Genomic DNA, 18,105 nt, shown 5'->3' with positions numbered 1-18,105 from the left:
AGCAGACATTTCTGTCTTTAAGAGCCTGTGTCATCCTCATTCTTTAAGCTAATGGTATCCTGTGAAACTAGATAACCTAAGGCATCCATTAGTACCAGCATGTCATGCTAGCTTGTCAAGATGGGGGCTAAATGACGAATGATAGCACGGGAACAACTGGCATGGCTGTTAAAAGGGGTTTCCACTTTGATCCTCATGTAGAGTCTTAAAATTGTGCTTTTCTTAAACGAAGGAATACCTCCTGACCAGCAGAGAAAACTTGCTTCCAGGATATCCACATCAGGAAGTACACAGCACTCAAAACATTAGTAAACCGTTAGTTTTTCGCATTAACAGATTATAACAGATTTTAGTGTGGAGCAACAGACTGAATTTACGAACGCACCATGTCAGGGACCGCAAGTGTTACTTGAATAATTAAACACTAACCAACTGAACCAGACTGGCCAACCCACTCTCACAACCATTGCCAGCTTTGTGGTTGATTACTATGCCAATTGTACAAAGGAGGACGATACTTGAATGGTTGCCTTCGGTATGTTTTGCTATCAAAGCTAACATTAGCTAATGTACTAAAATATAAGAGTTATGGAGAAATCCAATATTCCTATTTCTGATTATGTGGACATGATAACCCTTAATACACATATCGTTCTTCATCCCTACAACATTAAGTACTTCTTCCATAACCTGATATGAAGTGTGGGCTGCACATGCAAGCATTTTTAATGATCGCCTTTGTCCAGTCCTTTCGTCTTATCGCATTTAATCATGGTTGTCTTCGTTTTTGTTGATGGGCTGTGGCGGCAAGTACCTGGTGACAGTTTTGAGCCATGACTCCTTCTATTCTGGCTCCTGATAACACAACAAGATGACATTTTAAGACTCCAATATAGCCCACAGCCCTGTGGCAAGTCGTGTTTTGCCTCCAAGTAATAAAATTACGTTATTATGAAAATGGCCCAAAAAGGGGCTATTTGATTAGCGACACCTGGTGACCTCTTTGTCCAAAACTCCTTCTTCCTTTCTCTTCATCAGTCAAATTTTCTCCATTATCTGCTCTTCTTTCCTCTCTTTCTTCACCTCTTTTCCAAATCTGTAACAATCATTCATCCAAGTCATTAGAGTGTCCTCCTCTCCAGTTATTTATGTGTTCACAGATTGTTTAGGGCCATGAGAACAGATGGTAATTAACATGCATGGCCTCCAAATCCCTTGAATCTCAAAGACCTTTATTACTTTCCCCTGCCAAACTTTGACACTCTCATATGGGTGATCCACAGATAAATTCTATTTTTATACCAAAGAGAACAGTCAAACAGCTTTTCATGAGACATGCAATCGTATATACACTTGTATGTTCATACTAATCTGGGAATATAACAATAGCAAGACACTTAGTATAACTGTATCAAATTAATATATTATGCAAAAATTCCCTAAATTTTTTTTTATCACATGCTCTGCCACTCCAGAGTCCATATGTATTTACAAGCCTTGCGACCAAATTCAGAAGCCAGTCCCTATAAAACCCCCTCTGTGCGTTTACTCCTCCACACCACGAGGGCAGTCATGAGGAGGGTAATCAGCACTGGCACTGCGATGAATGGGGCGAGGATGCTGATCGGCGGGTCTTGTAGGAGCCGGCCGGTCAGGGCGCAGTTGTGGAAGTACAGCCGATGAACCTGCATGAAGAAGCGGTCAACTATCTGATTCGGCCAGAAGCAGTCCATCCTCAAAGCCACCTGGTAGGTGCAGTTTGTCAGACCCTCGTAGATCCTGCAGAGGGCAACAGCACACAGTCAGATCCACCTAGGAGGGAAGAACTTGATCCAACTCTCAAATGCTATCACAAACATTTAGTATCATGATTTTTAGATGCCATGTTTTTAAGATGAACATAAACTTATCATTCTTTCCTTGTTACAGAAGTTAGACAGACACTTTCTGTGTCTTTGAAATGCCTTTCAGGGTGGAACCAGAGCAGGGGCTCCTGTTGGTCAGAAAAAAAGGCAAAGGAGTGTCTAGAATTACCAGTGGGCTCAACAAAGCTAAATATAACTGCTAGGTGGTAGAGGGCAGGGGAAATGGAGATGCATACCAACAGGGTAGCACCCTCAGTACAGCATTGCACCATACCAGGAGAGATTCTGTTCTGGATGACCACTGTGTTGAACTGCATAGCTGGAGGCCCAGTGGGCAAGAGGTCAGAAATCCAACTCCTTTAAAAGAAAAGTCCACCCCACTTTAAAGGAACTCTATAGGAGAATCAGAGCATTAACATACTGTCGCAGCAAACTACTTTTGCTATGTAAAGATATAGTAGAGTAATGGCATACTGAGTAGAGAATGAAATCAGACTTCCTCTGTGTTTGTTGTAATCCAAGCCTCTGCGTTTGCTGTTGTTGTAGACAGTCCAGCCACTGTATGTGTATCCCACTGGGTAGCTAATTTGCCAGCGCTCTGCACTGCGCTAAAATGGCTGATATCAGGACGACGCCATCATGAAAGCGTAGCACCCACCTCTTTGGTTTTTACTGTTAGTTCTGGCGACACTGGCTACGGTTACATGATAGCTTCTCATTCGGAATGAAATAAATCTGAATGAAATCATTCGGAATTAAAGTTTTTCCAGGTAGTTTACATGGGAAATATTCATTCCGAATGAGGGTTTACATGGGAGATCAGTTCAATTGCCTTTATTCAGGTCTGCGCAAGGTTTGGGGCAGGGCACGTTTCTGATTGGATAGGGGGCGGGCGGATGTTACATGTTTACGTTTACCGTAAGAAAACACTGTAGTCCTCGCTCCGGATAACAAGATGTTTGACGATGCCGTTCTTAGTGCGTTTTTCGGGCGTGTTTTGCTTATATTATTGAAGCAGCAGTACGACAACAATCTTGTTCTGCTAATGCTTCGTCTGTTGAGGAGGAGAAGGGAGGTAGAAGGTCGAAGAAGGGAGGTAGAAGACCGTGCTGTGGCGAATGGAAACCGATGAGTGCAACAAGTCCGACTGCTCTATCTCAGCCTGTTGCTATGCAGCCCGTTGCTATGCACGCTATATACGTCATCGCGCCAGAAGGGCAAGGAAACGAGCATGCGCAGAAAGACCGGAATGAATTTAAAGAGGAATGAGTGTATACATATACACAAAATTCTTTCATTCGGAATGACAAACGGATTAAACCACCCCCTTTAATCGGATTTAATTTTCAATCGGAATGACCGTTTTTCAATCGGAATGACCGTTTACATGACCACTTTTAATCGGAATGGCCTTTCATTCTGATTAAAAGTGGAATAAAACTGTGCATGTAAACGTACTGACTGTTGCCCTTATTACCACCTTTAGCACTGTTAGCTCCATTAGCTGCTTTTGCCGCCAATAAATTGATACATTTTTTGCGCTGCAGCAGATGCATCTTGGTTGCAAGGTAACTATCATTGTCAACTATCATCAACAATATTTAGAGTTGTCTGCCCACAGCTCTTAATCATGTGTGTAGGTTTTGTTTCACCATTTGGGGGGGACACATATTGAGTTGGGGGTTTGGGTGTCCCCAAGGAAATTTTAGGCATCAACACTGCCTAAAATTTTAGGCATCAACACTGCCTAAAATTTGCCTACATTCCGGTGAAATTTTATGCACCCGTTTTTGCCTTTTCTGCATCAAGTTATGGTGAAATTGTCATGTTACTTCCTTTTTCAGTCCTTCATAGTTGCTGCTTCTCTTTTTTCTTTTATGGCAGATGCCATAAAAGCCAGTGCTTTTGAGGTTGCATACTGCTACCACCTATTACCAGAGGCATTGGGCCTCATTCACCAATATCCGCGCAGAAATGTTCTTACTCTCCGCTAAAAATAAGCACTTGCACAAAATCACCGTCGGATTCATGACACGTGCATACCGGCCAATTTTGTTCTCACCACCGTGCGTATGTTAGTAAATCAGAACCATTCTAAATTGACAGGCGCGTGTCCGCGATCTGCAATCAGCATACTACCACGCCCCCATTTCTCCATATAAGGAAACCGCTTGCCTAGAGTTGAAGGAAGCGGTTACGTGAGGAGAGAAGTAGTAAATTTCACAGTTTGTTAGAAGCGATGGTGCCAGGTCTTACAGGAATGCCATGGGTCATTGTAAGATTGTGGAGGACACAGCATGCCAGGATGATCTTGCACACCTTCTCAGGGGTATAAAGTAGTTTGCCACCAGCCATATCTGATCCAAACACATCCAACGGCCCTTAAGCACGCCAAAAGTGCGCTCTACGGCGGGTGTGCGGGCATGTATGTTATTATAGCGCACCTCTTGAGGGGTTTCAGGGTTTGCGCATGGTGTCATTAGCCATGTTTTAAGGCCATATGCCCGGTCACCCAAACAATATAACATTTTAACCTTAATGGAATAGAGACTTACTGAAAACACTAACTTAAAACAATTGAAATAAAAGATTAGAACAAAAGATGCTCACCAACATACCATCCACTTCTCACAGCCCCTGCCTCCAAACGCATTCCCACTGTACTGTTTTGCAAAATAAATGAGTCGTGGATGCCTCCTGGCCAGCAGGCTACAGCGTTAAGGATATGGCAGTCGGCATTACAGATCATCTGCACGCTGATGGAGTGATAGTTTTTCTGTTCATGTTACTGTTAATATTTTAATTGTCACAATGATGAGGGTGAACGTGTGTCAATTTCATGGTAATTTAATCCATTTGGCCAATATATTAGTAAATTAATTATTTTAAAAAATGTTAATTAAATCTCTTTTTCATGAATGTGGTTTTATAGACTCTGCATGTACTTAAAAGGTATGTTTGCATTTTCTAAGTCAGTTCGGCCTTCCTCATTTGTGCGTACGCATGGTCTGAGGCAGTTCTAAATTTGTTCGCAGAGTAAGAACAAATTTGGGTAAGAAAATATTGATGAATCCCAGATTTGTGCGTCAAACGATCATACGCACAGTTTAAGCACAGATTTGTGCGTACGCACTGTTTGTGAATGAGGCCCATTGTTACTGTGGATAAAATTTTAAAACTTTCTCATGATTTTCAAGGACCCCTATTCATATTTCTTGCTCCATTTGGCTACTGTTTTTCAAACATATCAGAGTCAAATTCTGCTCAAACATAATTTTCTTTAGCTGGAAAACATGACAGGAGAGGTGGAACGTTGAGAGAAAATGGAGAAACGCACGTGATGGTAAACAAATATCAACAAAACAAACTTGCTGTTGCATGGAAGGTTATCTGTAGAAGATTTCTTTACATACAACAAAATTCCATGACTTTTCCAAAACTTTCAATAATTTTAATAATTCCATGACTTTTCCAAAACTTTCAGTAATTTTAATAATTTCATTACTTTTCCAGGCCTGGAAATGTGACTATGAAATTCTATGACTGTTCAGGTTTTCCATGACTGTGGAAACCTTGTAAACATTGAGGGGGTCGCATGTTCTCCCCAAAATCTAAGCCCTTGCATTTACAGTTCATCATGAATGGCTTTTCCTGTCAAATCCAGTTTCCTTTATTTTTTCTGATAATGGGTCAAACATTATGAAACTACTTTAAAATACTTCCACCACCCTAAGTGACAGTTCCATCAAACCAAACTCAGTTTTTTTCTCGCCCCTCTGGGCCCCTATTTAATCTGATTCATTACTTTAAGTTAATTTGATTATTAGATGTATTAAATCTAGATTTTGACAGAAATAAAAGATGCAGGAGTCACTTACATTTCAGTTTACATAAATCAGTTTATAAATTAACACAGTCTGGGGGGTCCTGAGGAATGGGGACCCTGAGCAGTTGGTAATCCATCTTAGATAACTGTTATATGAAATTAAATAAAACTATGATGTAGTGTAGAATGAGTTTCTTAATGGTACAAAGTCAACAAAACTTTATTGCAAGGGTTGCAAGTACATGTAGTTCATCTCTAAGCACTTAGACTAAAAGCATGAATTACATGACTGGTATGTAGTGGTATTATGTGTGTGTTTGATTCTAAGAGGCAGCTGTCATCACCCAGAGCTGTTTCGGGAGCTGGTGCTGCAGCTGTGAGACCTGGGATCAGCATTAAAGTTAACAGCAGTTTAGGATGGAGACTCATGCTCCTGGTCATAATTAAGATTTGGACTCTGTTTGGGTAAAGGATTCTCACAAGTATATTTATACAAATGTGTGTTGAGCTGCCACTCAGTGGGAGTGTTTTGGTCTAAAGATAAGACACAAGTCAAGAGAGACTGGAGTGTTTTTATAGCTCTGAGCAATATTGAGTGTGAGTGACGCCATGTTGTTCTTTTTAAAAGTTTTAAAACCTAACAAACAATGGAGTGAAGCTGCAGACAAATACAGTATTTACACCCACACACAGTGATTCATTGCAACATTCACTCAAAAAAGTATGTGCATCCACAAATACACACTCCCAGTTAACAGTTGGGTGGCTCATAAATACGATTTTATTAATCTGGCTGCAAAAATACATTTTGAAGCTAAAATGTATCGTGTTGTTTGGCAGCAATCATGTTGCTGATTTAGAAATTATGTTAATTTAGATTATCCGAGAAAACTTGTACAGTTTTCCCATGGGAGCAGGGCCAGAGTCACACATTGTAAACATTTGAGGGTTCAGTCCAAACCCAGGGGCTCTGGGAGGATTTTTTCCCCCATTTACGGCAGCTGTATGCACTATTTTTCAAGCCATATGACAAAATAGAATGCCAAAAAATCTGTGCATCATTTGGGAAAAACATGATAGTTGTCAAGTAAAAAACAAACCTTTCGTGCCTACATCCTATTTTGTATGTAATTGTTCTCCAGCTGTCATCACTAAGCAAAATAGCGACAATTTCAAACACAAGTTCACAAATCAGCTTCACTATAACTAAGCATTCACAGACAAGCACTTGTCTTTATCTGGACACATTTTCCCCACAAATACAACATGCTAATGTTTTTAGCACAAACCTATGGCATTTTACATTGTATAAATTAGCCTAGCAGCTAGCAGACTTTTCCTCTGCTCATATGAAACCAGGGACAACAGCAACATTTAACAAAGGTAACATTATAAATTTGGATCCATTACAACTCACAAGGTTCACATGTTGAGGATGACTCATTTTAACTCCTGCCACCTAAAGAGTAGACGAGATTGTCTGATGTTACTTTTTTTTAACTTATATAACACACATAACATCACTAATCTTGAAATTAATTTTGTTGTACTATGCTGGAGTAGAGTTCGCCAAACAAATGTTTGGCTAGCAAATCTGCTACATTTGAATCCCTGTCATAAAAACCTGGGCTGCTCTTAATGCAAAAACAAGGATCCCCAACTCTGCCAATGTGGTCTTCAATACTCTGAATATTTGGTCAACAGTACAATTATACTCAATTATATTAGATTTCTTTAGGGAATAGCATAGATTCAAGGCTTTTGAGAAAACATTCGGTTGACACTCCCTCCTTTCTCTGCCCCTGGGAGACTCATAACTGTCAATCACTTGGTTTAGAAAGTGGCTTTGTTGGTTTTGTTGCAGACAACACGGGCGGATAAAGAAAGGTCACCAGAAATCTAATAAAGAAGATCATCATAGATCACTTTCACGGACCAAACAAAAAATATCCCCCGTCTTTGTGGTTTTCCTCAGTCGTCTTTTAGGTGAACCCACAGGGATTGTTTATTTTCTCTTGGAGAAAGAAGTACATGATCAGCAAAATAAGCAGAGTGTACAGAGCAATGTCTCTGAGAGAAGAGGACTAGGGCTCATCTACTGTATAAATGACTGCGACTGAGATGCTGTGCGGTGTATTCAGTTGAAATACAATTGGAAATAAAGCTGACGTTGGGACACACTTTCACTGTATATTTGGATATCATCGAGAAATAACAATAGCAGGGAAAAACCTTCTGAAACAATGCATTGGATCTAAACTCCATTTGTTTCACTTTAAGGGACGAATTATGTCTCTGGCAGACAATGTGGTTTGGACTCTAATGGACTTGGAACTGATTTGTGGTGCTGGATGGTGCCTAGAATTCTATATCCATCATTGTGTATGTTGTGTTTGGATCTCACTTGAATGACAACATGGCTCTACACATCCACAATATAATTTGCTGACAAGTAGACAGTGATAAGTATTTCAGAAAAACAAAGCACCCCATGGATTGGAGGGTTTTTGGCTCCACAGACGTGTGGTTATTTTTGAATAATTGTCATTATCATTTAAATATTGTACTATGATTTGTAAAGAATATCAGAATTAACAGCTTAAAAACAAGTGATGGAACATTTATTTCGCTAAAATTAGCCACTAAGCTAACTGGTCATACCCAAGCGGCAACATCAAGGGCTGAAAAATGAAGCCAAAAACCGCAGTTCCTTGAATGGCCACTCAACTTTACAGCAGAAATAAACATGTTTACAGCCAGGTACAAAAATTGCTGTTGTCTCTGCAGCTAATGTCTCTTTAATGACAACTGTGTGGGGGGTAAATTTTTGTATAACTCACCCATTTACATTTTATTAAGGCTTAAAGTTACGCAAAATTAATGATGGGCCGCTTTAAGTGACAGGTTGCCTGCCGATCTTGTCCTTAGTGTCTCAGTCAGATCAACCCCGTCTCATTCCGAAAAGTGGCCTTTGGGCATTGACTTCTGCATCAGACAAAGATGAAAAAAAGCTGTTTCACGTTAGCATAATAAGTGGACAGGCATCGACAGTGTGTAACAGTGCCTGACAGCGTCGGGGAAAAACATGGCTGTACAACAACATAAGTTGTTAAGTCTAACAATCACCAACTTTCACACGGGAAGCCAGTGTTCGCTTCCCGTATAATTATATTTAGTTATCTAACATTAGCCACTAAGCTAACTGGTCATACCCAAGCAGCAACCTCCAGGGCTGAAAACTGAAGCCAAAAACTGCAGTTCCTTGAATGGCCACTTGAGGCTGGCTCCAAAAGCAATTAATCCCCATTCATGACACCTGCACAGGGCGGTGATTTTTTTTATGTAACTCACCTGTTTAAAATTTATCAAGGTGTAAAGTTATGCATAATTAATGGGTGATGGCAGCCCTGGCCCTCCCTTGAAAGTGCCACTGCAAATATGGTCACCTTGAGTCACTTTTGGTTCCAAAAATCCAAAATGGCGACAGCCAAAATGCCAAACTCAAGGCCACCAAACGGGTGATACCACAGTGACTACATCCAATATACAGTCTATCTATGGTCATAGCAGACCATATGGGAGAAAATCCCCTGAGGGTACTGAACTATCAAGCGATGCATTTTTATTGCTTTACATTTATAAGAGGAAGACTTTTATTGTCGTGTCTCTAAATTAGTCTCCACCCACGCACAAGCCTTATTTGTGTATTTCTAATTTTCTTTTCTCTATGCTTTATTTATCCGTTGCACAGCCAGCTCTCCAAAGGACCTCAATGACGGCGTCAAACATTGCTGCTGGGAGTGTCGTGACGCGACTGCAAACCCCTCTATGTGCCTGTACAAATCTTTTATGATGAGTTGGACACACACACACAGAAACAAAGAGTACCACCACTAATTATGTGCTGGACCAAGAGAGGACAGGAGGGAAATCACAGTTTTGACAGTAGCTTCTCCTGTGGGCCTCCCAGCTCCATTCACCCTCGTGTCTGACTCATCCTCTGACTGTGTTTGGGAAAACGCTGCTCAGAAACACACACACAATATAATGTGCGACAGATACAGTAAAAGGCCGCAACCAGGCGATGTGATGGGGAATAGAAACACAGGCTGGAGTTGGTGGTGGCCATAAGGCAAACAAGGACATGATTGCATATGGAGGACAAATGTTCAGGATGCAGGCTCAGCAGCTTCCTTATGTAACTGTCTTAACTTTTCAATCCATTAATAGAATATCATGTGCTGTTTTATACAAAGAAGTTATCATTTTGTCTCATGTATTAGTGCTGACATGCAGTTTTAACATCATGTTTGACATCAGCTGCTTCATTCATGCATCACACAACCTCATAACTGCCATTTGCTAAGAGCTTGCTTCACCATCCTAAGTGCCTCCTCATTTATCTTCCTAGTGTTTACTGGTCATATATTTGTTAAAGGGACATTTCCAACAAAACCCTTAGTCTTTGACAGCTCCTTCAAAGGGTAAAGCCTTTCCCATCAAATCCTCTTGCAACCCAATTGGCAGAATAAATGCTGGCATTCTACTTTCTCCAGATCAAGGATAATTATGTTACATTTGTATGTTTCATATGCAGTGGATATGTTGAAACTTTACATTTCTTAATGTATCAGTGGTGGTGGTTAAATTTAGTCACAAAAGGGTTTGGAAAAAATCATGTTTAACTTAGTCACTACAAACATCTGAAAATGTCAGGAACTCTGAGCACTTTTGTTGGTCTTGAATAGTGGCCTGCTGCTTGGCAGCTGTTGCTGAAAGAACTCTTGGTAAGGGTTAGGAAATCTTCATGTTTTGACTTAAAATACCTGCTATTTCCAGGTACTCCGGCTTCCTCCCACAGTCCAAAGACATGCAGGTTAATTGGTGACTCTAAATTGGCCGTAGGTGTGAATGTGAGCGGGAATGGTTGTCTGTCTCTATGTGTCAGCCCTGTGATAGTCTGGCAACCTGTCCAGGGTGTACCCTGCCTCTCACCCAATGTCAGCTGGGATAGGCTCCAGCCCCCCTGTGACCCCTAACAGGATAAGCTGTCACAAATAATGAATGAATATCTGCTGCTGCTACGACAAAATATCCCAAAATCTTGCTAAAAAATACGCATTTTCTCATCTTGTGCAGTGGTTTGCAGCAGTAGCTCAGTTCTTTGGGACTTCGCTTGGGAACCAGAGGGTTGCCAATTCAAGTCCCTGTCCAGAGCAAATATGGAGCATGGACTGGTAGCTGGAGAGGTGCTAGTTCACCTCCTGGGCACTGCCGAGGTGCCTTAAGCGAGGCACCGAACCCCCAGCTGTTCATGGCGCCTGTCCATGGGCAGCCCCCTCGCTCTGACATCTATCCATGTATCTATGTGTGTGTGTATTTCGGGCCACAAACTTATGTGATTGGATGTCTATGAGCCAACTAAAGCCTCTCACATCATCCAAAATGGACTCCAGTAGAGCCACATGTGTGTTTTTTTTCAACAAACATGGCCAACTGTGAGGCAAGGAGGAAGCGTGAGTCACATTTTAATCTATTATTATTGATAAAGTGCATAAGTTGTGTTTAAATAGTTTTTAAAGTAAACGTGAGTTGTTATATGTCAAAATATTGTATGAGTCCACTGGAATGAACTAGGAATCTTAACGTCATTGGGAAGAGGGATTTTTGAATTTTGAGTCGTGACAAATAAAATACAATATGAAATGTATTTTCAAGCACCACTTATTCATTGATATGAGTTAACCATTCATGAAAGATAAATTATCTGGGTTTGTCAGAACACTTTTTGACATTTTTACTATTTGGTGGTTAATGTATTCAGATTATCCGTCAATTGAAAGGAACAGAATAATTAACACATAATAAAGTATCTTAATCGAAAATGTTTTGCTAATGATTTATGAGCACATTTAGAGTAGAAATCCACCATTACAATATTTGGAACATAATTGGGTTCTGAACGGCCTCACGCCATGGACCATCACCTCCCCGTCATGATGACAAACTGGGCTCATATACATGTAATCTGAGCATTGTGTATGAAACCTACACATGTAATGTACCTGTGGTTTGCAGAGACATACAATGCCAACATTTTATTCTAACAATTGGGCTGCCTTTTACCATAAATACATTTTCTGAAGCAACCATCTCAGACTTAACTCTATGAGACAAGTGATTTTTTTCTTCCAGTATAAACTCACTCCATGGTGTCGGGCCAGCTGCACCACAGGCCTTGCTCCAGCCCTCCCATGTCGAATTTGAACTTAGCTAAGCAGAAATCATTGATCATCCTCTCGTAGTAGACCCTGTTGCAGGCAGACACCGATTGCAGGACGTGAGCTAAAAGCACAGAGAAGACAGAGAAACAAACATCAAACAAAATATATCTATTAAGATATAAATGAGACAGTGAGAATGGATTTGGGTGATGACTTTATTTCAGTGACTGGGGAGCAAAACTTTGTAAAGATACAAAAGATTTTATCAAGCACCACAGAGGGTATCTGCTGTGTTCAGTTCTTGATAATTAGGAATATGTTAGCGCAACAAACAAGGTCATGTCCTGGCAACGGCTATTCCTATTGGACCATTTCTTCCTTATTAGGCTGTTGCATTCACTAAGAAAAGATTTTAATTTGCAGTCGGAGTCCCAATCCCATTTGTTTACTTCAGAGATGTGTGTTCACAGGCTCTTAACGTGGAGGCAGACCGCTGCCGTCCCGCAGGACTCTGAGCTGAATGTAGCACCACTGAGCAGTACAGTAGAAGAGGGAGCTTAAGCTGGTGGAAAAAGACCCGTGTGGAACCAACAGGTTGTTGTTAGGATCGAAGAACATGGTGGATCTCAGTCTGCGCCGGCCTGATAAGGGCTAACTGTGTGCCCATTATGTTTGCTCTGTCTCAGCTGGGTCTCGAGGCTCTGAAACACTCAAAGGAAGACTGAATGTGTTGACACGGGGATTCTGAAAGAGATGCTACTGAGAGAAAAATGGTCGAGACCCTGCCACTGGTGCAGCACACATTTTCAGAGCAACAGAGGCGGTGAAGTGCCGAAACACATGAAAAAACTGAACATTTAAATGCAAATCTGAAGTGTCAATTAGCTTGTTTATCACCCACAGAGTTGGAAGAATGTTATGTCTCACCTGTCTGCTTGTTTGTTAGCAACCACGCATCGAGAAATCTGACACTCAAGTCTTCAAAGATGCCTTCTAACTTGGCTGCTAACCAGCGTTGCATTCCATTTTCCAGGAAAATCAAGGCAAACCATGACAGATGCTGCACCGCTGCGAGCTGGAGGATTGAACTCTATTGACAAACTGCCTTCAAGTTTTTCCAAAATTTTTGGTAAAGATAACATCCATCAGTCTAGCAGGAATCATGAATCCTGACTCTCACACTGGAGCTCAATATTTATGGATTTTAAAAAATGATGCTCATGAATATAAAGATGAACTGTCGAGCTCGGTTGTCACTCATGTTTAGCCAGCTGCTGTGCAGCTCAGCATGAGAGCAACACCTTCATACTACAGAGCTCATGTTGTCCTTAATTAGACACATTATCTGGCGTTATACTCAGCCGGTGAAAATATATCAAGGGAATCAGTATTTGAAGCTGCAGTTACTTTTTATAAGAATAACTTTCTGTCATATTTGCTGACGCTCGCTATATCCATACAGTATTACATTGGACAGGTGATCTGTGTGAAAAAAAAAAATCACATATGCCTCATACATATAGTGCTTCTAGTGGTATTTACAAGAATCCACTGTGCCTGAATGAAAACAACCAATCAGAGTCGAGAAGTCTCTAATGCAGCTATCAATCTGATCAAATATGAATCAGGATTCTATTTCTGCATTGCCTATTTCTCACCTTAAATGTTTTCAGAAACATATTTTAGTGTACTGTTTAGCTGTAAAATGAGAATGTTTGACCCGTACGCCATGTCTACAACAGTCTTGCGAAAACGAAGCACTGTCCACTTGCTGGTAGATTCTAGCAAATGCCATTAGAAGCACTCAGAGAAGACCATTCACACACACTCACACACCTGTGGAACAGCTATCAGGAGCAATTTGGGGTTCAGTATCTTGCCCAAGGATACCATGATCTTCTGATTAATGGATGACCTGCTCTACCTCTGAGTGACAGTGTCAGCAAATATGACAATATCTCCTGTAAGTTACCAACTGTAGCTTTAAATGTCTGGTAATAATTACTCTTACTAAAATGTTTCTCTTCTCTTTCTAGAAGCAAAATGAACATCCACATTTCAGCAGGTTGCAGCTGTAAAACACCTGCAGAGCTGATTGATACACCTGATTAAGTGTTTTCTACTCTGATAGAGGTCTCATATCAAAAACAAACAAAACAGGTGATTTAAACCAGTAAAAACACTGACTAATGCAGTTTCACATTAAAATAAATGTGTGTTTTTCCAATGCTGCTCGTAGCAGGGGGCTGCAAACTACGGTGGCTGACTCAAAAACTTAAATGGCCCTGTTTGGAGCCGGTGTTTGGTTTGTCCATCCCGGGCTACAGTAGAAACATGGCAATGCGACATGGCAATCTCGGTGGACAAGGACCTGCTCCCTATGTAGATATGAAAGGCTTATTCTAAGGTAACAAAAACAGGACAATACTTATTTTCAGATGATTATACACTAAAAGAAACACATTATATTATGATCTATTTCTGCAAATATATTCCCATAAATCCAACACACTGGATCTTTAAGTTACTATTTCTATTCCATGCTACTTTGAACACCTATCCTTACTTTACAAATTGAAATTTTAATACACATGATGCGCTTATAAAATGTGATGTATCCTTAAATGTTAGAATATTTAACAATATACAATATAATATAATTTAAGTTTTTCTTCTTTAAGTCCAGCAAATGTATTAGTAATGATCCAATGTGTGCGAGTACTTATGATACTTGTATAATATTACCTGTAAGTAAAAGTTGATGCAGTAGTAAAAAAGTATTTTTACTGTGTGATATTGCTACTTTTACACAAGTACACAACCTATACTTTTAATATCCGCTCACCTGCCATCAACAACACAAAGCCCGCTCTCAGGAGCGACGCGCTCCCCACAGCCATGCCGAACTCCAAGACGTCTTGCGCACTCTGCTCACTCCCTGGAGGTCAGCTGCACATATCTCATTCTTCCTCCAGTATTTCCAAGCCCAACGCCACTGATCCAGGAACCACACCGCAACGTTACAGATAAATTAACCGCAGCAGCAGTTCGTGGTGCGCGGTCAACAAGAAGGCGCCAACTGTGCGTAAAAGCCCCTTGACCTTCCAACAGCGTCAGCCTCCTTCCCTCACCGCAGCCCTAATCATAGAAGCTCCGCGTGTCATCTGATCCTTTTGTCCCGCTGCTTACAGCGTGGAGCTGCTCACAGGGGACAAAACAAAGTCACACACCAAAATTAGTGCCAGTCACCATGACCCCAGGGAATCATCCCATCTTAAAACCCCAATTTACAGTCATGTTATACAAATACCAAAGCAAAAAAAAGAGACCACATAAATTCACACATGTCCCGGGTGGAATATTATAGGAGTGTTATGGCCAAGAGCAAACATCTGAGAGATTTAAAGTCTGCAAGAAGCTACTATAAATCACTATAAACTCAAACAGAGTCCCTGTAGGCATGCTACTTTATTTTGTTTTTGCTCTGCATCCAGAACAGGCACAATGATGTTCATAAACTCTCTTTATTCAACAGAACAGGCCTTTAAATACACAGTTATCACAATTCAAAATCTATAAATGCTATTTGCTCTAAATGGGATTATTATCACAGCAGAGGACTGTAAAATCAATCTCCCCCATTACTGATTTATTATTCTTAATGGATTATACTGGGAAAATTCTCTTCACCCATTGTACTGCAGACCCTGCAGTCACACACGGGCCCATCACAGACCACAAAGACAGAATTCCCATTTCCATGTCACACTCATATCAGATCTCATGCAGCTCAGTTCTGTCACTAATTGAATGTTTTATCTGCAGATTTTTTAAGTACAGGAACAGAGTGACGATCATTGGTATTCTCAAGGCTGCTCTGCATTGTGCTGCCACCCAGTGTGGCTGTCTGTGCTGCTATATGTGTGTGTGAGAGAGAGACACTAATCCCGTAGGTCAAATTACTGCTTTGTACCCTCCATAATATACAGTAGGCTTAAACAAATAATTTGTTTTAAGGAAAGACTGCTCTGTTCATTTTTTACTGAAACCGTTCCATTTTGCTTATGTGCAGGGGTGTCAAACATACGGCCCACAGGCCAGGACTGGCACACCCACTGGATGACTTTGCACAGCTGATATTGATGCACTTGTGGAGGCTAAGATGTGCCAGGTTTCAGGAGCAGGTTAAATGTAAAGTAGTTGACTTGTACTGTATTAAGCCTCTGAAACCAGTCTCATGCCAAAGTCGTCAAATACTAGTGCTTGGGCTGTGACTTCGGGGTCAGACACTGACGAATAAAGCTGTCCTTTCACATCGGTGAATGCCCACATTCTCACTCTGACCTCGTCACCTACTGACGTTTGGTCACGGACTTTCCACGTGCAAGGTGTTCTGGGACGCCATGTCAACTTCAGCCTGCCTTCAGCCAGTGTTTGTCCCCTGTTCTGCTGTTTTTGACTCATTTGAGCCTGTGACCCTGCCTTTTGTGCAGGAGACTGTGGGGCATTTAAAGCCATAAGGCTCACTCAGTGACCCTGTTCCTCCTCAACTTTTTAAGGAGGTTTTCCCCACTGTTGGGCCATATTTACACAGCATCATTAACAGCAGTCTGTCCTCAGGAGTGGTTCCTGTACATTTTAAACATGCAGTTGTGCAGCCACTGATTAAAAAACCTGGACTGGATCCTGCTGTTATGGCTAATTTTAGGCCCATTTCTAAATTGTCCTTCCTTTCTAAAATCTTAGAGAAGATTGTCTACACTCAGCTCATGGACTTTTTAAATGAACAAAATGTTTTTGAAATTTTCCAATCTGGTTTTAAAACATTGCACAGCACAGAATCAGCGCTTTTAAGAGTTTTTAACGACATCTTTTTAGCTACTGACTCTGGTCACTGTGTAATCCTTGTGCTCCTAGACTTAACTGCTGCATTTGACACAGTGGACCATGACATCCGTTTGGAGCAGTGGGTGGGCATCAGGGGCTCGGCGCTGGAATGGTTCAGGTCCTACCTGTCTCATCAGACATTGGTGATTCTGTGTCCTCCACTGCTCCTCTCTCATGTGGGGTCCCACAGGGTTCAGTGCTGGGCCCTCTTTTATTTTCTTTGTATCTTCTCCCACTTGGTTCTATTCTCAGGAAGCACGGCATTCTATTCCACTGTTATGCTGATGACAGCCAGATCTATGTCCCCCTTAAAAAGGCTGATTCATTCTCCCTTAAGCCACTGTTAAATTGTTTAGATGAGGTCAAGGCCTGGATGGCTCTAAACTTTTTAAATTTTAATGAAAAGAAGACTGAAGTGATGGTCTTTGGTGGCACCTCTGTGACTCCCCCAGTCGATCTGGGTTCCTTGGTGCAGTACGCCAAACCAGTTGTTAATGATCTGGGGGTAAAAGTGGACACGGATCTCAAGTTTGACAGCCAAATTAAAGCTGTGGTGAAAAAAAGCTTCTTCCAGTTAAGGCAGCTGGCAAAAGTAAAACCTTTTCTCCAGAGACAGCACTTTGAAACAGTAATTCATGCCTTTGTGACCACTCAGCTAGATTACTGCAATGCACTTTATATGGGGGTCAGTGGGTCCTCCATTGCACGTCTTCAACTGGTACATAATGCAGCTGCACGTCTTTTAACTGGCACAAGAAAGTTTGAGCATATTTCACTGTTTTTAGCTTCACTCCACTGGCTACCCGTCCATTTTAGAATTTATTTTAAAAGCTCTTTTATTTGCTTTTAAATCTCTAAATGGTCTTGCCCCAGCGTACCTCTCTGAGCTTCTGCACCCCTACACACCCAGCCGATCTCTCAGGTCAGCTGACCAACTGCTCCTGAGGGTTCCCAAAACTAGGCTGAGGCTCAGAGGGGACCGAGCGTTTTCGGTTGCAGCTCCAAAATTGTGGAACGAACTGCCGCTCCACATTAGACAGGTCTCCTCACTGTCTAATTTTAAAACTCTTCTTAAAACGCACCTCTTTTCTTTGGCTTTTAACACCACATAGGTTGTTGATTTTATGTAGTATTTTTGTCTTTTTATCATGTTTTATTGTGTTTATTTTACTGTACAGCACTTTGGAAACCTTTGTGTTTATTTAAATTGTGCTTTATAAATGAAATGGATCGGATTGGATTGGATTGTTACATGCATTTTGATTTCAAAATACCCTTCTGTTTTCACAGGAAATGTACAGTT

General features: G+C 41.1%; 1 protein-coding gene across 1 annotated transcript; it reads right to left on the bottom strand.

Moving 5' to 3' along the window:
- Nucleotides 1–1,211: 1,211 nt before the first annotated feature.
- LOC125885028 (receptor activity-modifying protein 1-like) lies at nt 1,212–15,064 on the bottom strand. Its single transcript, XM_049570391.1, has 3 exons — nt 14,761–15,064; nt 11,898–12,036; nt 1,212–1,779 (listed from the first exon to the last, which is right to left on the bottom strand). The coding sequence occupies exons 1-3, from the start codon at nt 14,813–14,815 to the stop codon at nt 1,524–1,526; spliced, it is 450 nt and encodes a 149-aa protein (XP_049426348.1). The 5' UTR covers nt 14,816–15,064; the 3' UTR covers nt 1,212–1,523.
- Nucleotides 15,065–18,105: the final 3,041 nt, after the last annotated feature.

Source organism: Epinephelus fuscoguttatus, linkage group LG24, assembly GCF_011397635.1.
Source record: "Epinephelus fuscoguttatus linkage group LG24, E.fuscoguttatus.final_Chr_v1".
NCBI classification, from domain to species: domain Eukaryota; kingdom Metazoa; phylum Chordata; class Actinopteri; order Perciformes; family Serranidae; genus Epinephelus; species Epinephelus fuscoguttatus.
The sequence above is the reverse complement of the archived record's forward strand: the minus strand, read 5'-3'. Positions and strand labels throughout refer to the sequence as shown.